General features: G+C 37.6%; 2 protein-coding genes across 3 annotated transcripts; both read left to right on the top strand.

The window, feature by feature from the left end:
* The first annotated feature begins 601 nt into the window (after positions 1-601).
* On the top strand, positions 602-4218 carry LOC136255312 (conditioned medium factor-like). Its single transcript, XM_066048046.1, has 4 exons — positions 602-707; positions 949-2550; positions 3462-3656; positions 3848-4218. The coding sequence occupies exons 1-4, from the start codon at positions 705-707 to the stop codon at positions 4070-4072; spliced, it is 2025 nt and encodes a 674-aa protein (XP_065904118.1). The 5' UTR covers positions 602-704; the 3' UTR covers positions 4073-4218.
* A 965-nt stretch (positions 4219-5183) lies between these two features.
* Positions 5184-26834, top strand: LOC136255313 (membralin-like). Of its 2 annotated transcripts, XM_066048047.1 has the most exons (11): positions 5184-5336; positions 5391-5802; positions 7264-7383; positions 17833-17949; positions 22731-22831; positions 23231-23288; positions 23852-23878; positions 25174-25263; positions 25781-25916; positions 26260-26359; positions 26413-26834. In XM_066048047.1, exons 1-11 carry the CDS (start codon positions 5211-5213, stop codon positions 26767-26769), a joined length of 1644 nt encoding a protein of 547 aa, XP_065904119.1. In that variant the 5' UTR covers positions 5184-5210; the 3' UTR covers positions 26770-26834. The 2 variants fall into 2 exon arrangements, with proteins under 2 accessions (XP_065904119.1, XP_065904120.1); XM_066048048.1 differs by lacking the exon at positions 23852-23878.
* The last annotated feature ends 609 nt before the right edge of the window (positions 26835-27443 follow it).

Genomic DNA, 27443 nt, shown 5'->3' with positions numbered 1-27443 from the left:
TGAAGTTGTCCTTGCATGGGATATCTGATGGCAGCATAGATTTCGTACATTGATCTATGATGGCAGTTGTGACAGCTGTATATAGCTATACTGGGTGGTGCCTGAATAACTACAACTTCTAATATAATAGGACTACAGATTTTTACTGTAGTGATGGGTGCAAAGACTAGCTGTATACTACACATATACTGTTCATGGTCCCATTTATATGCCGGAGAGCTTTAAAATGGACACCAATTGGCACTAGCTAAGGTAAATGCGGGTATTTCCGGACAGCGCACAATTCCGGACACTTCGTGTATAGCACCCAAGAATGAATCAACTAGAACACACTTTTCGATTTTTATAATCCCTATAAGAATAGCTATTCACAGCAGAAATTTCAAGGCAATCCGTTGTTTCGTTCCTCGGCTAGCTTGATAAAGGTACCAAAGTGTCCGGAATTGTACGCTGTCCGGAAATACCCGCATTTACCTTAATCATTATAGCCACCAAGCTAAATTCACTGCAGTAATCAAATGCAAGTCCAAGGTGTCCACATTTCAGGCTGTCCAACTGGAAAGTATCAAAGTAAACCTTACCGCTTATTATGTAGCTATGACGTGATTCTCGTGACTGCGGTCATGTGACAGTCATGCAGTGACCAAAGGATTTTTCATACTCGATATTGTTGCTGTAGGATCCGACTTGTCGCAACTCAACAAATGGTAAGACTATATATATATATATTTGTTAATGTACAAACTCAATCATGAGTATATTCGTACATATGTAGTTAGCTACTTATTTACAAATTTATATAATTGTTAAATAAATCAAGAGATGGAGCTTGGATAATACGATAATCTAGTTGGTTCCATAATTTTATTGTAAAAGGAAAGAAGGAGTTCATATAAGCATCTACTAGTGTTAATAGGGTACTTCAAGTGACACACCTTGTTCTTACAGGGTTTTGTTTCACTGCTGTTAGTTGCGTTGCTGCTGAGTCAGCGGACCTATGCAAGGACCTATGGCCAGACTGACAATTACCAGTACAAGAGTCTAGCGGGACCTGCAGCAGAATTTCCATCATTTAATCCTCCTTCGTTAGAGACGTCTGGTATGCACTCGCGTTATTACGTGTTGCCATTGTTAACACTGGACAAGACGAGTCCGGAATGGACACACACATTTCCCGTAGACTATTGCGATATTTTTGCTTTGACCGTGTTTTCTGCAGACTTTAATATATTCACGTTAAAGTTTACATTACCCAGTGGTGCAACAGTTGAGGCTAATACGATAGTAGATGAGAAGATTGGATACGGCACAGGAGGGCTGTACCCTTGTAGGACATTTTTGTTTAATGATCCAGTCCCCAGTGTAGGCCAGTGGACTGTAACTGTCTCTTCCGAAGATTCCTCCAAGCTTCCAGTCAACGCTAGTCTTATCGCATCCTTCTATCCTAGTGACTTGATCCTGCAAGCTTACGTACCAGCAGAGAATCTCATAGCTGGACGTTCTGTTCAGATCATTGCACTGTTACCATCAGTGGTCAAGTCAAAGGAGAACATCAACTCAACAAGAAGTGTTGCTGCTCTGGATAGTGCAGTAACTACTGTCTACTTGCCTGATGGGACACAGAAGAATGTTGAAATGAAAGAAGGACCTGATGACCAAAAAACTGTCCTTAGTGTTATGGCTGATGCCACTGACCTCTATGCAACATTTGAAGCACCAGTTTCTGGGGTTTATAAGAACCTTGTTCAGCTCAGTGGAGAACTGTCTGATGGTACAAAGTTTATAAGGTCATTATGGTATGTGTTTACAGTGGCACATCCTTCTGTCAGTATTACCGGTAATGTCAGAGGTGCTCTAAGTACTCATGAAATATCTCAGAGAGAACTGATTGACTTCACTATTGATGTGGATTGGGACGGACCTGATGTGTCGTACCGAGCATTTGCTCAAGTGTGGGGTACTGGAGAGAACAATGAAGAGGTCCCTGTAGCATGGATCAGTGGCCTAGTAGATGTGAAAAAGAAGAAACGCTGTCTTTTTAATTGTCACCATTTTCAAATGCATTTGGACTCGCGTTGGCTGGAATTGGTCAATGCTAAACCACCACTTGTACTAAAGAGTGTTTCATTGGAGGAGCTAAAATCATTTATCACTTTAAGCACTGCTAATACTCTTAAAGTTGCTTCAGATGACAGCTTGACAAACTGGAGCCCATCACTCAATGCAGAAGATATCGAGATAGACTGGGAGATGAAGGAGGGATACAATCCTTACAGGATCAGAAAGGATAACACAACTGCTGCCGATGGACAGATATTACTACTCCATGGATACTGTGCTGAGTACAATGGCTTCCTGTTGGACTATTTTGATGATGAATTGGTATTTGGGGAGTATGGACAAAACTTTCTACACGACGAGTATGCTAGAAAAGTACTAGATTTTGTTAAGGAAAAAGGTGCTACAAGATACAGTGCAGTTGGTCATTCTCAAGGTGGACCTGTGGCAGTCCACTTATATAGTTATTATCCAACTGGGATGGATGCTGTGGTGAGTGTATTTATAATATCTTGCAATGGAATAGTTTTTCTAGGAACAAATTTTCATAAATTTTGTGTTGCTATGTAAAATTTTGAAATATTATGGAAGGCTATGTATTGAGGTCTATACTACTTGGGCCACTGCTTGATTAGTTGTTTCACAGATGAAAATGTCAATGGTTATGTGAAGAAGTACAGAAATAACAAAACTAACAAATGGGGACTATGGTCTCAATGAAATGTGTAGTTTATTTGTAACAATAGTGTGTTTTGAGAAGGTGCTAGCAGGTGAACAACTCTATTACAATACAATGGAAAGAATTTGAGGCTTGTGATAAGAGTTTATAGTGATACTTTAATTCTTTTACTTATAAATTTAAATATTTTCAACCTTGAGACGGTGTCAGTTGTACCTGTGAAACAACTATACAATTATTCAAATTCCAAATTAACTTTTTTGAGTATCTAATAATGCGTAGTGCATATTATAAGCAGAGTTCTGTTACTGTTATTCTAATGCACAAAACTAAACCTCACACAATAACACGTAAAAAGTTTACACAACTCTTGACGGTGTTTCTTTGCTGAAATGCAACAGCTTAAGTTAACATTACCTTGTTCTTTTGACTTTATTCTGACATGTGTCATATACTGTAATTCGCTTTATTTTCGTGCAAAAAATTTTTGTGTAAAATATTTTCATATGATTTACATGAATGACTGCTCTATTAGAGTAGTTTGATCTTATGTAAAAACTTTCTTGTAAGAAATTTTCGTACAAGTTTTGCATACGAAAATTATTTTACAACGAAAAGAAAGCAAATTAATGTTTATTATTATGTGCAGTTTCAGTAAATTCAGCACAATTTATTTATAACCTGTATCTTTATCATATTGTCTGCTGTCCATCATATGTTGTAGGAGAATGGTCGTATTATCCAAAGTATTGGGTCCCCATACCTCGGCTGCCCCTTGGCTGGTATATTAGCACTGATTGGGAAGGCATTTGGTATCCTGTGTGGTAACAATGAAGACCTTACCTACGATGGTGCAGAAAGATGGGCATCAAAGATTCCAATGGAGAAGGCAGCTCAAGTCTATTACTACACCACACAGGTAGAGACTATGGGATTAAGTGCTACTGATATTATTTTTTTAAGCATCGGTTCAGTATTTCAAGTGATTTTTGTGTATATGTAACACTGCACACTTGGGACTAGCTACCTTACCCACAAGTGTCCTTGCATACCCTTAATATTCAATGCAGGACCAGTAGTAGTATGTTACTGAGTTGTTCTCTTCTGTAGTACCCGAAGGATGCTTCACTAATGCAGCGATACTGTAATGTGGCGTCACAACTAGTACTGGCTGCTAATAATGATGGTATTACTGAGGTGGTGAAAGGAATGTTGCCAAATGCCCACCGAGTGGATAATTACGAAGGAGAGTGCCACATCGATGGAATGAAGTATCCTAGGCAACTAGCTAATGTTGAACGCACTAAGGAAATGAACGAGAAAGCGGCTCGTTAATGACATTGTATTGATTATTTTTGTAGTTATAATATTTTTGACCATATTTTACACAAATTCTCAACAGTGCTTGAACCTATCACTATTTTGTTAATTTGTACAATTTATTCTCATATTTATCTCATTGCATCATTATTGAAACAAGATTTCAGCACATAATGGTATATTGTGGGTTTTCATAAATTAAGGTGAGAGTAAGAGCAAGATTTGAAGATTCTATGAAATTCCAAAAGTTTTGTGTAGAATTAGTTGTTCTTTAGGCCCCTCATGTTACAAGTGTAGGGGGCTTACCCACAGTGAAACCTCGGCTACTGATAGTAAGGACAAATATTTTAGTTGGCTCTGCATACATGGAGCAAAACTTCTGCAAGTACCTGACAATTTGTTGGGCCTAAAGTGTCCACCATTAATTTATACTGAGTGAGTAGCTGACAGATGCACTAACAACTCTACATAGTAAGCTAGGACATTTCAGTTCATAGCTTTACTGTCAAAAGGTAAGGCTTGAATAATAAAAGTGGCATGTCAAATACTGAAATACCATTGGCTATTATTACACACATTCATCACCTAGCTGTAGATACAACTTGATGTAAAGTAGAAACTACACGATGCTCTAGTAGGTTATGGGCCACTCTTGAGCTCCCCTTATAAGGCTCCTATGAATACAATACATGTATAACAAGGAGAAAACATCCTGATCACCCAGCAGACTCCTGTGTAAGCGCTTGCACGTAATCGGATGGCTGCAGGTTTGAGGCCACCCAGGTTCAATCATATATCGATTTTTTCTCCTTTCTTCAATGAGCACTTGTGCTGAAAGCCAATTAATAGATACTATAGCAATGAAGAGACTGTATGCTATTTGGCAATAGTTGCCTCAGTAAACATGTTACAATGAGGACACCTGTACAATCTGGACACTTGGTATTAATATTGGTCCCAAAGTATGCATGTAAACTGACCTGGAAAATCAGGACCCCTTGATAATCAGGACACTTGGTCAGTCCCAAGATATCCTTAATATACATTGCTTATCCTGTGTATCATTCTTGGCTCGGTTCTTGCTTACCAAGGGATTTTTTTAATGTTATGCTTCCATATACGGAGGTGTAAGTTCTTCCAACTGACGCCCTTCATGGATCCGATCCTCAGGTTAAGAAGAGAGTTCTTTAATGACTTTTATCACTTCTTTTGCGAATTCTACGCCACACACTTCAACAAGACGACGAGAAAATTGCTAGAAGTGTTCACTCTATCAGCGGTAAGCGTTATATTTTGCTATATGCCAATATTTTAACGCACGTGTTGTATCTAGGCTTTAGTCGTCCTATTCTTATGGGGTTACACTCACTTTGTGTTTGTGAAAGACCCAGAAAATTGTATCCCACATGTTGAACACTTGCCAAGTGACATGATCCTACAAATTGAAATTTATCACAATTCAACCCAGTTGTGGAAATACAGAAATAAAGCAATTGCACGGTCAATTATCCTAAATGAGATATCCAGGTGTAATTCTAGTAACCTGAGTACTGAGACTGGACACTTGGTGTGTGCTGATGAAGATATCAAGTCACTTCTCGGACGAGTGTTTCATAGTCCAGTGAAACAGTGTACGCTGAATGATTATTCACGTTGTAACCATGTCAACCGTAACATAATGAGAGAGGTGGCTCACACGGTCACCCACTACCCTCAACCACTACTCTACATCATTGCCAGATCAGGTGTGTGCCACTTGTTTGTACCATGTAGACTTTGGTGGGGATCCCGGTATAAGTACAGAACCACTGACTTACGTTTTATTTGTGCCTGACCTTTTCGTTTAGATATGATAATTGGAACTAGTGTTTTGAATATCTTGTACTTGGTGTGAAAAGTTTCATACTTAGATGCTTTCTTTGCTGATTTACAGAATGTCAGGTGGTATGGTAGTACTGTTTATTAGGGTTTCCCCCTAAAATAAACAAAATGCTATAGTCAGAAGACCATCATACATGGCAAAAAACACCTTTACGGAATAGTGTTGGTGCATCTAACATCAGTGTTGAAAAACTAGAAAACATTTGCAAAACCTCAAATTTTGAATTATGCCAAAACCTGATTTTTGGTCGGTCAACCAGACACAGTCCAAGGCTAAAGGCCAATTGAAGCAGCACATGGCCACCATTTCACACCAGGATACACTAACATGGGGCCTGTGATTTTTCTGTTTCTGACAAGGTCTGCCTTGTGCACTTTGCCTTTCCTCTTATTTTCATGTGTGGTTGTCTTATTCTTGCAAGCAAAACCATAATTTTCCGTATCTACGCTTTTGTAAGTAGAACATATTTAGATGCCACGAAACTATTTGAAGCACTTAAGCTAATGGAAAAGGGAGTAGATTCATGTAGCTGCACTTATAAAACAATCACATGGCATGACCACGCCCTTAAATGACACTGCCACACCCTTAGCTGTGCGACTGCATTCCTTAATGGTCCAGTTGCTATCACCCTCAGTTTCACTGTAGAAACAAGACATAGCAGTCACACCTCTTAATCTACCATATAGCCTAAATATTTCGAGGTGCAAATTTTTCGAAATTGAGTAATGTTGCTAAAAATATTTTTTTTGCGGATTTGCAAACACTCCCAAAATGTATTAGACTATATGGAGGTCTAAATATTATCAACGATAAAATTTTTGCTGATAACCCCTAAAATCGTGAAATCAGTGAAAATTTTCCCCTTCGAAATATTCAGGCTATACGGTATTGCATAGCTCACCAGAAGATTGAAATACTCTAATAAAACAGTCACCACCACAAGTGTGTATCATAACTATATTATACAAGATGAGTTAACAAACTAATTTAGAGAGGTACAGTAGGGCTCCAGCAATAAAATGTAGTGAAACAAGACACGTATATGATGGCAACATACAGCTGTACATAGCTATGTGGGAAATTCCCTACTTTGCCATTGAAAAGATAGTGATAACGTGCCAATGTAGGGATTTTCACACATAACTACATACAGCTGTATGTTGTAATAGCTACTATCAATTCATATCTCTTGTTTCACTACTGTTTACTGCTGGAACCTCTAGTCATTTATAAATATGCTTTACCACACTGGTCACTGGTCAAAGTCTTTGAGTCACAAATATTGTCTGGTTGATATTGTGTGTTGTTTTGATTACTATAGAGTTGATTTACATGGCACCAGAATATACTTTGATTGAGTTTGTACAGGAACCTGGTTATCTGCGATTGACCAAACAATCCCGCAAGAAACTAAATATCTCAACCAGAATGATTCACATTGGTCAGTGATTGTAGTATGCATACGTGCGTGTGTGAGTGCATATGTGCATACATGTGTGTGTGTGCGTACGTGCGTGCGTTCGTGCATGCATACGCGCGTGTGTGTGTGTGTGCGTGCCTCTTATCTACCTATGCTTGTCTGTACAGTAGTTTACATGTAACAGGTAAATGCGAAGTAACTTCCGCTTTGCTCTGAGGTGGTTTCTTTTGAAATACGGCTATGATGACTTCTCAGACTTTGTGAACTACCTTCTCTTCGGCTTTTAACAAAGAATGGTGCAGGCCTCATAGACTACCAGCTATTGCTGGTAGACTATCTCTTCAAGTTGAAAGGGGTATGTCCCATACTTATGCGAACAAAAACGTAGGGCAGCCTTGTGGCTTTGTTGAGAGAAGAATTGATGGGGAAAAGGACAATAGACAAATTTAAAACAGTTGAGAAGATACTTCTGTGCGTAACCCAGGTGCCATGGAGGTATTTATGTCACTAAAGCCTAAACTGTGTATAAATTAGTGCTAACTGCTATGGCTATTATTAATAATGCATATAGAATTGTAACTATGACAATTTCGTATTTCATAATATTTGTAATTCTCTAATTACGTTGCTATGTATATCGATGTACATTAAGGTGTGCCTACTTGCCCTTTATTTATTGATCCAGTTGCATTACATTTTTGAATGTCTCTTGTAATACTCTAATAGAGCAGTCAGTGACTGTTCTATTAGAGTATTTGTTTGCAGTCTATAATTTTATTCTCAGCTCTACAACATTAGAACTACTTAAGTTTCTCACAATCTCACCAGTCCAGGCTTGGGACATAGCGTGAGCATTTTCTGGCATAGAGAGATGAACAAGATCATGATGATGTTTAGAGAACGCAGTGGCTACAATAAAGAAATTTCTGTTTTATTGCCTAGTTACACATTTACACAACATACAGCTGTCTACTGTATGCTACAAGCTGCATGTGTTTCATGTAGGTTCTATGTGTTGGGAGGGGGGGAGACTCCTTTGTTCTTTCCATACTCCATACTCCATGCTATAGTCATTGAACTTGATCTCAGAGTTGCCTACCCAACTTATGGAGATGCTTATTATAGTTTAATCCAAACAGCCTGAAGCCCAGCTGTGCAGTCAGTATTGCTTCTAAATGCTTACATCACTTCAGCCATTTCCTGGCCACCATTCTTTAACCCTATGACAACCATTATCTATATTGGAGCCAACACACAGACTTGTATGAACTTTAGAAACAATTCACTAAACTCACCAGGAATTTACTGATAGAATAGTGGCACAACTCTAGCTTGCCTCAAACTTACCAAAACTTACTTTCATGCAGACAATGAAGTAGACAGGCAAACCTAATCATGTGTCAACTCTGTGAATATTGTTTAAATAATATGACTGCTCTATTAGAGTAGAGCATGACACTAGGCCCAATCCTACAGCCAGATGCCACAAAACCAGCCATGTCTTGAAATTTGAGCAGATTCAATTCTGTTTTGTACCGTGGTCTGCAAAGGTTTTAGCTGTTTTTGTAAGCAGTTTGTGTGGTAGACATGATAACAAGTAGAACTTGTGTTTATTTGAGAATCATACTGGACTGTAATATGCTCTTGCTAATCTAGTAAGTTGAACTAAACATGTAGTAGCAGTAATTTATTTACAAAGGATATTTGCCAAGGGAACTTTCTCTGTCTTTTCATCCAGGTGTGACTCATCTACGAATGCATGACATCTTGTCTTCTTAGTTCCTTGTGTCACACTGGCTTAATTACCTAGGTTGAACCACATACTGTGGTACTTGTATTGATATGTTACGGATCATGGAGGCTTGGGCTTTTCTGGTCAATAAAACCAGCCTCACAATATGTCCAGAGGCATCAGTCAGTCAGTCAAGTAATCATCCAGGTGTTACACAGCGTTACAAATGAAGAACCCTACTAGGAAGGACCTCTGCAGTCAATCCAGTTCCAACAGAAAACTCGGTCAATTCCCATTACAAACGTATAATATCTCACAGTGCTACCTTGAATCGACACCTCGTGCTGTCAGCAAAGATAGATCAGACACAAAGGAGCATGCATTGTACATACTGCGGTATGCCAAAAGGCACCTGTTGGGCTGAAGCAATGTCAAACAATGGAAAAAATCAAGTTCATAGCCTTAGCCATTGTTGAGTTATTCTTGTCAGAAAACATAATTTCATTGAATAATTTATTAGAAAAAATAGCAACCTAAATGGAAGCATTTCAGGTTGTACTGAAGGTACTTTTGGGCTTGGTTACGCCGCCATGAAGGTGTTATGAGCCTGGTTTTTGGGTGATACTTTTGGCCAGAAAAGCTCAAACCTTCATGATCCCTAATATACAGTACTATCATACTGATAAGATACTGGTATTGATATAGTTCTTACTGTAATTGATACATTGTGTATTCGGTGTGCTGACAATACACAGATGAGCTGTGTGTTTGGTAATGCATATAGCCAAATTGTTGAGTTAGTATTATGGCAGAGCTAGAAAAAGAGATTTTCTGTTTGTCTTCTAAGAAAATAATGCTTTTGTATCATCACAATAATCGTTGTATCATAACGTTTTTGGGCCATGCATCAATACAATGGAACCTTGATTATCCTGACTAATTGGGGGAAAAGGTGTTCATATAATCGAACAGTGCGTAAAATTGAACTTCCATACATTTATATACAGAGCTTTGCTCAACTACTCTAATATAGCATACACTTGTTGACAAAGCATCCTAATTGAGCAGTCGATTTGGTGTTCGGATAATGGAGAGTTCGGTTAATTGGTGTTTGGATAATCAAGGTTCCACTGTAGTTTCAACCCCCATCTTTAATAGTAATTATGATTATAACATGATATACTGAGTACAGAAATAGCTGCTTGTGTTACTCAGCATTTTAGAGTAACCACAACCTTGGCTTGTTCCATCTATTTATATGTCATAAATTTTATGGCTGTGCCGTACATCAGGAAGAACCATCAACCCTTAAACCCACAACCATTTTTAAAATGCAAGCACTGAAAACGCATAATCCAGAAAACTGTATTATGCACATGGCTTTTAAGCAGACTCCTAAAGTACAAGAACTGTTCAAGCTGTCTGAAAGTTACAAACACCACGTTATTCACTGTTAAATTTTGGTTTAAATAGTGCCATCCTTTGTCACATCCTTCCATCCCAGAACTTCACTCTGTGCCTTTAAAGCATAAAAGAACTATCCCTTCATCTTCTTCCTTTGCATATCGATATACAAAAGGCCATAACTCGGCCATGCTTCGTCTTATAAACTTTCTCTAGATGTCATCTTGCTCATCACGTGATGGCAATTCAGTTGATATACCGGTATCACATAATTGATCAAATGACTGACAAGAACCCTAGCAATACGGATGTGAAAGGAAACAATATGATTCAATGCTTCGTAGCGGGTGAATTCCTTGTTGTTCGTTAAAAGTTTATATGTATAATGTTTCAAAGAGTAGGCCTTCTCAAGTAAGAAAATCTCTATTTCTAAGAGATTGAATAAACACTTTGCGAGAGTGTAGAATGGCATGTATGTAGAATGGCAAGAATATTATACATTTTTCATTCGTTTTTTTTTAAATCAAATCCAGTTTTCTGGATTATGCAGGTTTAACAATTTAACAATACTGAATCATTAAAATAAACTTTGACAAAAAGTTTACTGCTCTAAAAATAGCGGGGGTTTCTGCTTTGAGCTAGTGGATTGCTATTTTTAGTTTTTGTATATGATATAGCCACGTTCAGCAATTTCCCTATGCAGATTTTCCTGTAGTTATTGTTTATTAAGGTACTATGTTGTCCGGCTCTAAACTACAAACAAAACAGACAAAGGGAAACTCAATATTATCATCTTCACAGCACAACTAGGCAGCTGTAAGGTGTCACGTGGTGGTAGAAGCAGGAAGATGGTTGGAGGATATTCAAACCTGCTCCCAGTCTGATTTACATATACAAGTTTCATTGTTACAGTTTTGTAAGACTTCACCACTTAAACATTAGTTGTGCTAGCCAGCTACATTAATATTAACATACACACAGATTGATATTCACATGTTTAATTGTGTGGAACTAAACAGTATAGCGCAGGGAAAATGGTCTCATTTCTTAGCCCTTTCAAATAGATAATTTTGTGATTAAAGAATAATTATATTTTTGTCAACGTTTTAAACTTCTATTACATAAACAAGATACATGTTTCATCTCTTTACTATCTGGTCTGGGACACAGAACCTTCCAAATATGAAGGGACAGGCTCACAACACACAATCCTGTTTCTCTGGCATTGTGGCAAGACCTTCCAAGCTGCTATGATGTTTCACCAGGTTGGTGGGGGTACCTTATAGCCTATATATTTCAAGGGGAAATATTTTGAGGTTGAGGATTGTAGCTAAAATTTTTATTGCAGCTTTTACAAACAATCCCAGACCAGACTATGGTACCACTCAAATGCAATGTCGTCTCTTGAGAGTGCAAGCAATTTTAAAAAACTTGCTAATTAAAGGGCGGGAAAGTATTTATCCCAATTCGTTTGGGATGAATGATCACAAGTGAAACGGATGCTACATCCTTTAATTAGCAAGTTTTTGTTTGTACTCTCATGAAATGACATTGCATTTGAGCAGTACCATATATGGAGGGCTAAATATTTCAAGGATAAAATTTTTGTCGTTAACCCCCAAAACCTCAAAATCAGTGGAAATTTCCCCCAGAGCTATATATGGTACTGTCTAAAAAGTGCAAAAATTGTAATACCAACTTCTATATCAAAAATGTTGTTTGAGTTACATGGTAGTCTTTGTATTGTAACTTTACAGCTATTACATGTCCTTCATCACAAACAGTCCTGCTTGTCTAGAGTGTAATTCACTTGGCTGGAGTGTTAAGACTTGATACTAAGACTTGTCCAAATGCGTTTTCAGAGAGAAGAGCAATTCCAGAAGGAAAATTTCCCATTCCCCTCATCCCTCAACCCCTGCACCAAATGCTGTCGGCAGTGATTATACTGACCTTCACATATTTCATGTGTGCTAACAGAGTTGAGTTGTCTTTAACCCGGCAATGTTTAGTTTGTAGTACGACATGTGTTATATTGCTGAGCGTGTTTTGTAAGCTGATAGCATATCCTAATATTAATTGTTGCTGTATCATACGATTATGGCACATCCAGTGGAGCTGGTGACATAAGAGCATTTTTGTCAATCATAATGCTAGTTATCAGTTTACCTGATAACACCTATAGTGCCATACTAATTTGGTATAGGATAGAAGTGTAGTTGTTATAATAGCCATCAATGGGCAATGAATCTCATAGCATTAGTTGCGTCATGCAATATGTGGACTTACCTTATTCCTCCAATGTGTTTCTTTTTGCTGACAAAGCATGGTGTGGATTTGTGGTATCACATGACCCAACTGTTGATATCAGTTTCATTTAAACCCTTTCATCTTCCCCGAATGTTATTCTGTGGCAGCTTTTAAAAAGTGAACAAGCCACGAGAGGCTTTACAGATTGGTCCCAACCACTCACAATAAGTCATTGTTCATCTCACACGGAGTTTGTAACATTCATAGAACTGTTCAAGCACGAATGAAATCAATAGTAGCTATCACGTTTATAACAGGTATTTTAAAGAGTGACTGGATTGATTGCAGAGATGCTTCTTGAACTGTTCTTTACTTGACTGCTGAACATACATAGTGTTGAAACAAGGGTGGTCGCCTTCACCTGCAGATAAGTTAATCCCTAATTCAGTCATCCCTGTAGTATAGGGATTAAATGTCTATTAGCATATCTGCAAGTTTAGGTGACTTTCCTTGTTTCCTTCTTGTTTCTATGATCCCTAACCAAACTTCCTTGTACTTATTTATGAGTAACCAACCTCATGTGTCAGGCTGAAGGTACTAAGAGAGTTATTCAGTAAGCAAACATTGTTAGAATGCTGTTCGTGTTGGGGAAGTTATATAGTTTCATCTATCCCAACTTCCTTTATCAACAATAGTGTTCCCCCAGCTGAGTTCTGGAATGTCATGTTACTAAACCAACCATTATTATTGCTGTAATGAGATTCATTGGTGAACAATAACTACTTACCCACCTAGCTACACATCTACTAAAGTTCTGGCATCAAGCAAGAGATGTTATGATAGAGGGTGTACTTCAAAGGGACTCATACCCGTTGAAGTGTCATAGCTAGGTAGCTATAAGATGTAGCTAGTTGTGTTCCACTGTCCAATAAAACATTTCTCTAAAGTGGCAGACTTGTCTATGTACAAGTTGAGCTGAATCCTGAAAAACAGCTAAAAATTAAAAGTGGATTTTTTTCTCAACAAAGCTAACATTTCAGCCAACGAGATGATTATTGGTAACAGCAAAGGTGTCAACAACAGACATGTATGGTTTGGCTCCATAACATTTTCGGGAAAGGGCTGTAATGGACACTGTACTTATATGGCTTCCCCATAGGAATTGTATTGTGAAATTTTTGATTGGTCGTAAATATTATGTCAGACATTTGAACAGAAATGTTTTTAGCAGGTCAAGCAGTACTACAAATGAGCCAAATTTCAGGATCGTGTGTAATTGTATCCGTAAGTTGTTAAATGTTTCTGAGGATTCAGCTCAATGCATACATACTATAGCTAGTATCCTTATCATGCCAGTCTGAAGCAGCAAAGCTTTAGGATTGAACTGACAATGGAAGCTGATGTCTGTCGAATAATCCCAACATTCACATCAAGTTGACTTCTTGGTTGAAAGCTGTTTCACCTGTCATTTTTATGAACAACAAGTCATTCATTACAATCATATGTGTTATGTCTCAGACATTAAGACTAGTTTTTCAGTTAGTTGTAAAAATGTGCATGCACATGCGTAGCCTATGAGCCTATGAGGTTTTTAAAACTTACCTCATGTCTTTCCTAACTCTTCCCATCTCTACGTTATGTAGTTATCATTTCAAGAATTCCATATTTTGATCACATGCAACAGGATAATAACTGATCTCATAATATTACACACAACAGTGTGTAAAGGATTCTTTTACGTACCAATTTTAAGTGTGTTGTTCCCATTTCAGGATAGGTGCATTGGGTGGTTTAATACATGAAGAATGTGATGTTGTGTATTTTCTCTATCTCTGTATGTTAGCGCATATCCTGGCTGTTCCCCTACATGAGGAGGCAAGGTTGTTTAGAAATACCCCTACCTGCTGGAAACATCTAGAGTGCCATCTGCACTTCTGAGGGAGTTGAATATTGTTACTCTCAGCAATTTGTGAATTTTAAAAGAAAAACTATATATTTTTAAACTAGACACGCATCCACAGCCAGCTGAAGGCCAGCTGTGGGTGCACGCCTGGTTTACTAAAATTGTTTTCATAAAAGTGTGTGTGTGTACCTCCTATCTACCTAAGTTTGTCCGTACACACTCACATGAGCAAAATCATTATAGTAATGGTAAAAGCAGCTTTTACGTAAGAAGTAAAGCGAAATGAAGTCTGTAGTAACTTACGCACAGGTAAACTTTGCTCTGAGGTGGTTTATTTTTCAGCGGTTTGAAATATGGGTGTGGCGACTCTCCTCAGACTTTGTGAATTACCTTCCCTTCAGGTTTTACAGGTGTTTAACAATTGAGAAACAACAGTGCAGACCCCGTAGACTACCGGGAATAGCCTATCCCTTCAGTTGGAAAGGGGGTGTATCCCCAATGTATGCGAACGAAAATGAAGAGCAGCGTTGACGCTTTGTCGAGAATTTGTGGGGAAAAACACTATAGTCAAAAAACAGTTTAGAAGATACTTCTGTGTGTAATATGTTGTTAAAAGCGGTTTGTTTAACAAGCGTTTCCTTAGCAGTGCATAACAACGTAATTGAATAATTACGTTGCTCATGAATTATGAAATCCGAGAATTACAATAAATTAATTATGCATTATTGTGCAACATAATACAGATGAGTTAGCTAGCTGCATGGCACCTGGTTTTTAGAAATAGCACAACATCAACTTGTTCAATCATTGCTCAATTTTTTTTGTTTATTATGTAATTTGAGAAGAAAAACAGGTCACTATTTTTCAGTGTTTATAAAACTCAATGAAAAATGAAATCAAATTACTCTATTTCTGACCTTAGTGAAATTGAAATGGCCATGATGGTACACCAGTCTCCTTAAAAGGTCGTACACTGACTCAAAGTAAACATCATTGTTTGTATTAGTAATACCTTAGACTATGTCATACAATACTGTTATATTTATTATGAGGTCATGCGTAAACATGTTTGTATTGATTATTTGTTTGCTATACAACATGGGTATTAATCTATTTCCCCTCAGGGGATGGGTAATAATTTATTATTTGTCAATGGTGAAATGAAAAACTTTGCCGGCACATCTATGCTTCTACTTCTGAGAACTTAAAAACCTCTTTTAGTTACAATTTCAGTCAATACATATCTGCATTCATTTTCATTGCCATATTGTACAATAGCCTGAGAAGGTCTGCTGAGATCACACATGTAGATACACTAGCAATTGTGTATCATTCATTGTCATGTCCAGTTAATGATATGAACAGTTTGTAATATTTGTGTTGGGGAGAGAAAGTGTTGTAAACAACACAAGAATTGGTGGTGAATTTGACGAAGTAAAGGAAATTTCCCAGACTCTGTTAGCCGATTAGATTCTATATATTATTCAGAATTTGAATATGCTAAACCACTATTATTACTTGGTAACTTAACTACCTGTGTTAACACACTGTGTTAATGAACTGTTACTGTGTGTTGATAAGGGCCAAGTGTTGATTCTGAGAACAGACAAAGTAATGCAACATGTTTACTTGAGGTGGACATGCTTTAGCACCACCTAAAATATATTGCATATAATTGCATAGTTTCATTTGGTATTTTACGTGACCCTCAGTAGTTGCAATACAAAGTAAGCAAATGGTGGGGTAGACTTACTATTCAGATCACTCTTCATGTAAGTTTTAAGGTTATACTTTGTTTTGTAAAAGCATTTAGGGTATCGGGTGAAAATACCAAACCACTTTTTCACTCATCAGACTGATTTTACACGTAATCATAAACAGAAATGACAATGTCTCGCTGCTTTATGTCAACACTGCCGTTTACTCCACTCCATAAAAATAGACCTTAGTATATTTTATTTTTTGGCGGCATTTAATAAAGTACTCCTCTGTTTGTTTGCTTAATGTGTTCCACTTAAATGATTACATCACAGAGAAGCCATACATCAAAATAGTTTACATAACTATGTGTATACCGTACGAGTCCAGTATCGTGTTGTCTAGGATAGAACCCAGTTGTATATCACTATAGTTTGTGAGCCATCAACGAAAAGAGTGGTCTCACAAGATGAGTACAAGGCTTTGCCTCATGTTGTATTTGTTTCTCGCCTGATCTTTTAACCTCAGATGATGTTCTACTCTACTGTGATATACACACAGACCCCCCCCCCCCCGATATTAAATACCTCAAATACCATCGTATGTTAATAGTTTTGATAGTTTATAAGGAAGAGGTTTTAATGGTTATGATACAAGAGAAATTTATTTGTATTGACCACTTCCTTCTTGATAAGGAAACTGATTTATCATCTTTGGGATAAGTGATATTGTTTAGTTCTGTTCTCCATTATATATGGAAGATATTCACGGAAGAGAGTTAGTTTAGAAACTGAAAGCTGTTTGAATTAGTATAGTAATTGTATGTAGTTAACCAAATGAAGTGCTAATGTTAAGTCTGTTTTCCTTGTGCAAACCAACAAATTCAATTAGAACTTGATTTTGTGTGTAGTGTGTTGTGTGTGTGTGGGCGCGCGCGCGCGCGTGTAGTGTAGTGTGCTTGTATAGTGTAGTGTGTCTGCGTGTTTGTAGTGTATATGTGCATGCGCGCAAGTGTGTGTGTGGGTGGGTGGATGGGTGTGCGTGTGCGTGTAGTGTGTGTGTGTAGTGTGTGTGTGCATGCTTACAGTAGTGTGTTTGTGCGTGCGTGCGCGTGCGTGCAAGTGAGTGAGTGTGTGTGTGTGTGGTGTGTGCATGCGTGCATGCAGTGTGTATGTGTGAGTATGTGGTGTATGTAGTGCGTGTATACATGCGTGTGTATGCTTGCATGCATGGTTGCAATAGTGTATATGTGTGTGTGTGTGTGGGCGCGCGCGTAGTGTAGTGTGCTTGTATAGTGTAGTGTGTTCGTGTGTCTGCGTGTTTGTAGTGTGTGTATGCATGCGCGCAAGTGTGTGTGTGTGTAGGTAGTGTGTGTGTAGTTGTGTTTGTGTTTGTGTGTGAGTGTGAGTGTGAGTGTCTGTGTGCACACTCATGCATGGAACAGCAAAAAGAGTTTTTATGTGACTGTGATGTTTTGTTCTTGTAGACCCTGCAAATGCAACATGTTTTGGTAATTTCATTGGTCGGTTTCTGCTACGCTACATATTGGGCTACAATACTTTGATCTACTCCAGCTTGAAGGAGGTCATGCAGGAAGAGTCTGGTTAGTCCAGTGTGTGTCATGTGCCCCCATGTGTGTCACCATGTGTAGTGTAGTGTAGTGTGTGTGTATGTGTGTGTAGTTGTGTAGTTGTGTATGTGTGTAGTGTAGTGTGTGTTTAAGTCCTCTGTGTACATGTCTTCATTGTTGTGTATCACTGAACCCTACTACAAGCCTGTCATTATGTTGTGAACATAGCTGTTGTCTGTCTTCATCATTAGTGTACCAGTTTCATGTGTCATGGTGTCCTTCCAGCCTTGTGATACAGATCATCATGTCTTCTTTTTAGGTATTACCACATTCTCAGCATATTGTACTGTACAATAGTCCCTACTGTATCACTCAGTATGTTGTCATGTTTGTTGCCATGGTGTGTAGAGTAGTTGTTTTGGAGGGAAACTTTGTCGGTGAGACAATCAAGTATGGTGAGGTGGCAAGATTTTCCCATTTCTACATTTTCTTCAACCAAATTTGTGTTGTTGTGACAGATTGTTTTTGCTGTCATGATTTCCCTCCAATAGAAGTGAACAGCAGCCTGTATTGTAATGATTTGGCTGGCACATTGGTGTCATTTGGAGTTGTGTTGAGCCTAGTAATTAATGACAGGAAATCATTATCATAATTTGTCACGATGTGGTTAATGGTATCATGTTACTGTATGCTCAACTTGGAGAATTTCTGTGATACAAAGTACGATGAGATCTCACTTAGTGGCCACCGTTTTACTAAGATCACTTCACTATTGTAGCTACCTTAGTACGCCACAAACACAGCTAAGGTGTACCTCATGATCTCATCAATAAGACCACCTGTTTATATTGGCCATGTTCAATATTCCTTATTTTAAAATATTTTAAGTTGGCTTACAGTTTTATGTATTTGTACATAGCTTGCACATTAGGTTCGTGTACATAGGTTGTTTCAAAACAGCATTGACAATTTACCAACCAATTTCAGTATACTGTGTGGCTTGACTGTATATGTACCACTCTGCGTGGGCAGTTCAAAGGCACCGCCAGTGCCATAATTTGTATATTGCACTGCTGCAGACCGCAGCGAGTGCATTATAACTTATAACGCACTGGTTGTGGTTTTGTAGACCACAACGAGTGCATTATAAGTTATAATGCACCGACCGCAGTGCAATATACAGATATTGCACTGGCTGCGGTTTTGTGCAGCATAGCACAAGTGCCGGTGGCGAAGACCACTACGACACCTCACCTAATAGGTGGAAGGACACTTCACAGATCACTCGAATTCTTTTATAGCCTGACATGTAAAGGTCGATTGTGGGCCATAACGTCACCAATACGTATAATGTTCACAAGCAGCCAATGGCGATCGAAAAAGCCAACACGGGTGGTCACAACTCTAGTCTACATATATATAAACGTACTTATACACCTTACTAGTCTGGTTCCATCTTAGCCCAGATTAAACTGTAGTCCACTTCGACAATGACTCAATAAAACAAATTATATTCTAAATAATACTAACCTTTACGTTCGATTGTGGTAACCAGTTTTGTCATGCCACCAGATTCAAGTTTAGCCAGTGTGAATAGTAAGAATTAGACTAGTATCGTTTAGTAGTTGGGGTTTGTTTACTTAAAACGTCTATTTAGCTACTTTTTTTCGCTCGAGGGAATCACTATGGCGATTAGTCTGGCGCTTAGTCTATATGGCGATTGAGTGATCACGCTGGCATGTTGAGCACTACATAATGAGAGTCGAACAGCGAATGCAGGTTAGTGATATAATTATCCCATAGCGTACTAGCTTTCAATATCTCAGGTGGCTGCAGTACTGCAGGGGGACGTCATCACAACGTCCGGCTTGGTTACCCACAATCGATATTAGAAACCTGGCCTTTATAAGTGTTACAGCTGTCTTGTGAGACTCTCCCCACCTATTAGGTGAGTGGTACATAACAGTTATACAACGTGCACTCGTGCTCTGCCTGTATAAACGCACTTGCCTTCGGGCCTAACGGCCCTCAGGCTCGTGCGTTTATATCAGGCAGAGCACTCGTGGCCGTTGTATAACTATATAATATTAAATTTTTGGTGAAACAAAATTTCAATGAGGAAGTCATTAAATTATTGTTTTCGGAAAGAGCTGACCAATTAATGACCCTTATTTCTAGCACCTTAGTGACAATAACAATATTGTATTTATAAGGTGGTGTCTTGGCAGAGAGGTTGTCATTGTAATATGATACTGTGAAGTGTTAAGAGGGAAATTCCCTGTGGTTACCTTCCCATGACCACACAGGAAGTCACTTCCTAATCCAACACTAAATGTTTCATATTGTAATATTTAGGTTCATATTTATTTATACATGTTTGCATACTTGTCAGTTTTCAATAACTAAACATGTTACATTATTGTAAACATTTAGTTCCAGTACTATACACTATGGGGGTCTGTAGTGTTGAAGTAGTTAATTTCTCTTTTCCTTTCAAAAAGAAAACTGATGTGTAGTAAATATTTGATCATCACAAGAACTTTCCTGTGTATGTGCACTAGAGACAAATCAATTGTGTAGTATGTCAGTACAAATGGAAGTACTAAATACAGAACCAATACTTCATATCAGAATGGTATTTCAAAGATGATCACAAATGCTCTCCTTTGTATTTTAATGCTTCTAAGCTACCATCTGTATGTGTTACAAACAAGCAGCTCAACTACATTGTTGTCTATTGATGCTGTTATTAAACATGTTATTGATTACATCTTACTAACGTAAATTCCTTGAATGCTGATCAGTTCTTATTATAGTTGAAATAAAGGACACTTCATCTGTAATACCAACAGTATATGTGACCCGCTGAGCGAAAACCGGCCATTTTCTCAAAATTCTATTTTGCTACAAAACGTGTTGAAATATTAAGTAAACCAGGTAGAAATACGCATGCTACATAAAAATTTTACGCATGTTTTAATCGCTTCCGTATGCACTGAAACAAAGCTCAAATCAATAAAACCTATACACTATAATATTCTCCTGTTCATTAGAAGTTAGAAAATCATTGTTCCGTGTTCATACAACGTATAGTATGTGAATTATGGGCAGACATGGGGCCAAGTACATGAGTACTTATACTTAAGTACACTTAAGTACAGATTTGAAAGTACTTGTACTTTACTTAAATACTTTCTTAATTTCCCCAGTGTACTTGTACTTATACTCAAGTACTTCACTAAGTACTTGTATGTACTTGAGTACTTAAAGTACTTGTAAGTACTTGTAAGTACTGCAAACATTGTACGTAGTTTGTACACGGTGGTGTACAATGAGAACAACAAAATTGTATGAAGGTGCAATTTACAACTACTTGCGATTCTTCTACTGCCTTCCCCAACCATACTATGTATCATGTTGCCACGATTAATGATGTCATAGCTTTCTAGTAAACAAAAACAATGCTGCTGTTCAAGGCAGTGCATTTTAAGAGTTTAAGAGAGAGAATGGTTGACAAAAACCTGAAAGTATCAACCCCTCTAGGCACACTTACACACTACAATACACTGAATACAGTGTATATTTTACTACAGTAAAATGTACTTGTACTTTACTTAAGTACTTTTAAATGTACTTGGCCCCATGTCTGATTATGGGTACTTATTTATGATGAGGTAGAAATAAAGTTTACCGTCATCATTTAATTGTTGAAATGGCCTTCTTCTTCGTCCACACGGAGAGTCATACATGGAAAATACTATACCTTGATCGATGTGCCAGTTCATGGTGAACAGATTCTAACCCCTTCTTCGCAGCTTGTTTCAGTAGTGAGTTAAATAAGTGCCTGTATTTTATTTACTGTATTGTTGCTGTATAAATCGAGTTTATTTCTGTTCCAACTGTGTAGCACTATAACTCAGAGAGTATTTTATCACAAAAGGCTGAAACTTTTCCTGTCCACTCCTTTGTTACTATAGAAGCAATAAAATGGATTCAAGGAATGTGCGACAACAGCCGGTTTTTGCTCAGTGGGTCACATGTAATAGTAACCAAGAGTATCGAATGGTGCAGTACCTGACGATTGCATAGAATAACATGGATATTTCAGTTGTGTTGCGTTAATGGTTGCATGCTTTAATTTGGCCAGTGAACCTAGTGAGTTCTGGCAATGCCCTGAAGGCAATCCGAATGTACTCGTTTGTACCACTGGTTTCAAGAACGAGCTGGAGTTATCTTTGGTCCTTACTACACTTTCCTTGTTCAACAACTGTTGAATATTTGGTGAACAACACAAAAAACTGGTGAAGCTTATTGAGGCCTGTTGCCACGTATCCATTTCAAATTACCATTTTACGTTACACATTTCACGTAAATGAACAACAACTGAAATATCTGTGTTACTCTACACAATCATTAATCACTGGGTAATATACCGTGTGATACTGTTGGATACTATTACACACCTTAGTTTTACCACTGTAGTTTTTTAAAAAGACACAGAACACCTCAAGACCTAAAGTATTCTTGAACCTTCTGTGAACCTACATGCGTCTATCTTCTGTCTCAGAAAAGTAGCTATATTTAGGTGCTAGGTGCAGAAGACCCTTCAAGTGCCAAAGACTTCTACTATATACGTATTAAATCCAAATGGGTCTTTCTCTTCTACCAAGTATGATAAAAGTAACAATTTTTATTTATCAAATGGTAAATTTCTGTGTATACAATAGACAGCCTTATACTATACATAGATAACAGTTTCTGTATTGCAGTACAACATACAATATCATACATATGATTTTGTGTATTACTTTCAGGATACCTACATGATGCAGTGTCAGGCAGTTACTACTGGTTCAGGTTCCAGATGGCTAGCTCTGTGCGCTACCTGTTAGGGGTACTGCCAACCATTTTCTTTGTAAGTCATGTGTGGCAGCCATATTATTCAATTATTAATATCATGGTATTTCACAAATACCATATAGTATTCTTCTATTAGTTGTGGGAGAGCAACGTGGTCATGTTGTGGCAAATAGTTGAGAGTCATAGTAATATTGTGGGATTATCCCAAGGGGAACCTGCCTTCCAAATTTGTTCATTCTTAGATGTTGCAATTTGTTATTGACATTGTTGTTATTCATCAGGTAGTGTTGCCAGCTACTGTAGTTAATATTATATAATTGTGTCCCTTCCATTGTAGGAGCTGTCCCTTCCATTGTTGTACAGGTATTACTATTGTTCTAGGCATTTAGGGGGAGTATATTTTGAGGGGGTTAGCTGTGTGAATCACATTTAATTTGGTTAATGTGTTTTTCAGACACTACTGGTGTCCACTTATGTGAGACAGTGCCATTTTCATTTCTTCAAGCTGCTATGTAAGTTGTGTCTACTTCCAGTTCATTACTGTACATGTTTGTCTGTCTATCTTAATCACCTGCATACGCAAATGGTAATGCCTTTTTGTATAAACACTTCTCACAACCTTGTCAGAAACTACCTCCATAACTCTTACAAGTTGGAAGATGAAATTCTACTTTAGATACAAGTCAATATAAAAAGTTTGACAAACATTTCAGTATTTTACAAGGAACTACAGATATGTTGTGTCATCATAAATTACTAGTTGATGTATAACACTTTACCTATTGGTTTATAATTACCTCGACTTCCTTTCCTGGTCATTATTACCCTCTGTGTATTGTGTTCTTTTAGTAACCTTTTAACTTGGCCAATTCCCTTTTGCTCAGTGCGGTAGTCTAGTTGTCTCTATGACTCATCACGTTTTGGTCAGGTTTCTGTGTAATAAGGTCACTCGTTAAGCTGGCAAGTCCCCAGAAGTGTCACTGGTATACGTACCAAGTGACCTGCTTATTAGTTTTGGTTGTTGAATGTTTAAATTTGCATGATTATCATTACTCGATTATAATATTTTTTGCAGCTAAATTGGAAATTGCCCACTCTCATGGTACGTTTAGCATTACACATCAAAAATACTAGTATAGGATTAAATTAATAGAACTTTAATGTCTTGTTGGGTTGGTAATGAATAATTTATTGGTGACTAATTCTTGAAGCCTTAAAGTGTTGAAATGCAATACATGATATGGTGATGTTGCTAGGAATACTTATAAAGGTACGAAATATGATCCAATTTTACATTCATTAATTTGCTTCAATGACGCTTTGTTTACTAGTGTATTGTCCCTTGACGCATGCATCATGCTAATGAAGTTTTGGGACAGCAAATTAATCATTGTTCGGTGTGTCCCTTTGTATATATTTCACATATTTTTCTACAGTTTGTTTCAATGTAGACTTTGACACTTTGTATGCTGTGACATGTTGCCACCATGAACTGCTTTAATTTGACTGTTTGTGTTGTATGTGAACAGATCTGCAAGAACCCCATATGTTAGCGCATTTTAAAAATTCCATTTTATTACATTTTCTTTATCTATATAGCCAAAGGGATGGTCAACTGGCTCTAGAGAACTTTAGAACTTACAGTGCTATTTGTACAGTGACAATATGAAAAATAAACTACAGGTGCTTAATTTAACGATCATAACTTACGAATACTGTCCTCTACCAGGATGCAACTTGCACCATCGGGTTCTCCATGAACAGGCAAATCCAGTACTGGGTGAGTTTTGTCTTTCAGGCCTTTCCTATGACCAGGGCGAAGGAAAAAATGTGAGGAAAAATGATTGTAAACCTTTTGACCAATGCAGGGCAGACTAACGTTCATATCCCGAGTACTGACACAAAACAAAGATTTTGGATCTCTTCTTGCTTTGGAGATCACAATTCTATCAAGGTTTTATGCCTTTATCACCTTCCTTCACTGTGAAAGAAGGGCTTTAAAAATTATGGATTTTTTAATGATTTCGTAAGTACTCCACCCATTGCGTTAATTGCATTCTACTGTAAAATTAGGCTTGCACGAACATATGGGATTCTTGCAGATCCGGTTACATAAAATGACTGTGTTTTCTCCATTGCATGCCTCAGTTCCACAACTATCACATTCATCTATGCAGCACAGTCACTATATGGTTATTTCAAAGTTTCTGGACTTGATTTATAAAGTGCATATTGAACTTTTGTATTCCAACCCTTAATGCATCCCAGTAGTAAATGTATTCAGAATTTACCCGACCCACTAAAAATTTGATTCACTATCTTCACCTCAAGGGCTGGGGCCCCATCATTGAACTCCAACCCACCATGCTAAACTTAACAAACATTATTTTGTTGCAGATTATGTGCGTAATGTTTTCTTTGATGGAACGGTCAGTCCAGTTCATGCTCACCAAGTGTCACTGTTGTTGATCACATATGCGTCAGTAGGTAAGTCCCGATCAATTCATTAAACACATTCCAGTTGGTACCATTTGTTTACACAAGTGCCAATAATAAGGCCAAGTTATGATTGTGGACTGAAAGGAAAACTTGTCCCTGTTATGCTTGTGCCTACTCACTCATTTTGTTTTCACCTCCAGTACTTTTTTTACATTTTTTGTGTCTTTAAAAATGCACATCATAGTGTGTGGTTAAAAGATGTTGTTGTAAGTTCTTAAATATAGTGCTTTACACTTATGAATCTAATCAAATACTTATGCAATGTTAAGGTATGGTACTTTACTACCGACACATATTTACCGTTTTGTTGGCCTCAAACAGATAGTTATACAGGTTTTCATATCAGTTGAGAATAGAGACTGCCATAATTATTATCTCTTGGTACAGATATATGTGAACAGATCATTTAGGGCTACAGGAATATATAGAGACTATGAATATTTATCACACATAATGAATATTACAGGTAGTAAATTAGCATCTCTTGACTGTTACTACTTTGTAGGGTTGGTGGTGGTGATATGTGAGGCCCTTGATGATAGTGGATTATTCTGTTTGATGATGTTACTAGTTGTGGTTGAGGCTGATCACTTTTATGCTGTTTTCTGTCGTTCTACCAGTTCCAAGAAATACTGGCCGAGGTTAATTTTTGTTGGTAGTATTGTACAGTGTACTATAAGTGAGAGATTGTCTGACCTTTGACATCTTGCATAATCTATGAAGTTAGTGCATGCTGCCAAGTTTGGTTCACTATCCATTATTTTCACAAGTACAGTTTATTAATCAAGCAATTCCTATAATGGAAATTGTTATGATCAATACATTTGGAAATGTTCTTTAATGGCATCCGTTGCTGCTGTATTTGAGGATAATTCTTTACTTGACTGAATGTCAAACAGGGAACTTTTCAGGACATTACCTCATTAGGAAAAATATTGTTTTATTAGCTACATCTATATGCTATATTGCATATATTTCCTTCAGGTTTTTCTTCTTGTATCATTTTCTTCCTTATGCGTACTACACGAGATTCCATGGCCAATTTGTAATGCTGGCCTTCATTGCACACTGGCTGCTGATACAGGTTAGCATACAACCTTACTATATACATTGTATGACTGTTTGGTTACTTTCCAGCATTCAATGTTATACTTCTTTCATCGTTACGAATTACCACTGGTCGAGCAGCGTAGACGCAGGCTACCATTTTTTATCGGGAGACGTCATCTAGTGGCAATCATTCATGCTCCAGTACGACCATTTCCTCGTATCTCCCTAGCTATTATTGATGATGAAGATAATGATGAAAGAAGCAGAGAAGTAGACATTGATGTATCAGACGTTGAGGTGGATAATTTGGACACTTCAGCAGCACCCAATAATGCAGCAGCCAGTAGCAGTAACAGTGTTAGCAGCACTAACAGTAGCACTAGTAATAGTCGTAATAGATTCCATCATAATTCTGAAATGTTAGTGAGAAGACCTTTATCATAATTTAGTCAACCGTATGCTATTCAGTGTAAAAATTTTTTTATGATTCAACAATTATAACAACTGAATGATTCTATAAATATATACAACTGCACTGCATGTGTGAGTGAGCACATGTATGATTCATAGATTGAAAGAAACTAATGACCTCAAATCTGGTCAATAGTTAGCACCAACATTGCTAAATGAATGAAAAATTTTAGGGCTATATAGAGCTCCCATATGGATTAGTGTTAAAAATCTATTTTCCAAAATCCAGCTACAGTGTGTTTAGTGGTCATGAACTTGCAGAGAAAGTTCACAAACAAATATAAGAATTTTAAACTAGAGCATAGGGACAACATAGTACCACAATGAGAAGTACTGAAACAAGCTGGGTTGGAGTAGTATGTGATATTTGCTTATTGTTTTACAGCAATTGGATATTACATAGTAATCCAATCCAGCTTGTTTCAGTACTTTTTATTGTGGTCCCCACTCTAGTTTAAAATTCCTATACTTGTACTTTATACTCTTCTGCACGAGTCACTTTATTTCCTTGTAGTTGTGCATGGTATGTTAAGTGGTGGTTGTCACCTACAAGTGTCATAGTGCTACCCATGCAATGGTTGTTGTGAGTGCTGGACACGTAAGGCTTTAATTACACACATACATACCAGTGAGTGGTCCATGAATTA

Source organism: Dysidea avara, chromosome 5 (genome assembly GCF_963678975.1).
Source record: "Dysidea avara chromosome 5, odDysAvar1.4, whole genome shotgun sequence".
In the NCBI taxonomy this organism is placed as follows: domain Eukaryota; kingdom Metazoa; phylum Porifera; class Demospongiae; order Dictyoceratida; family Dysideidae; genus Dysidea; species Dysidea avara.
The sequence above is the reverse complement of the archived record's forward strand: the minus strand, read 5'-3'. Positions and strand labels throughout refer to the sequence as shown.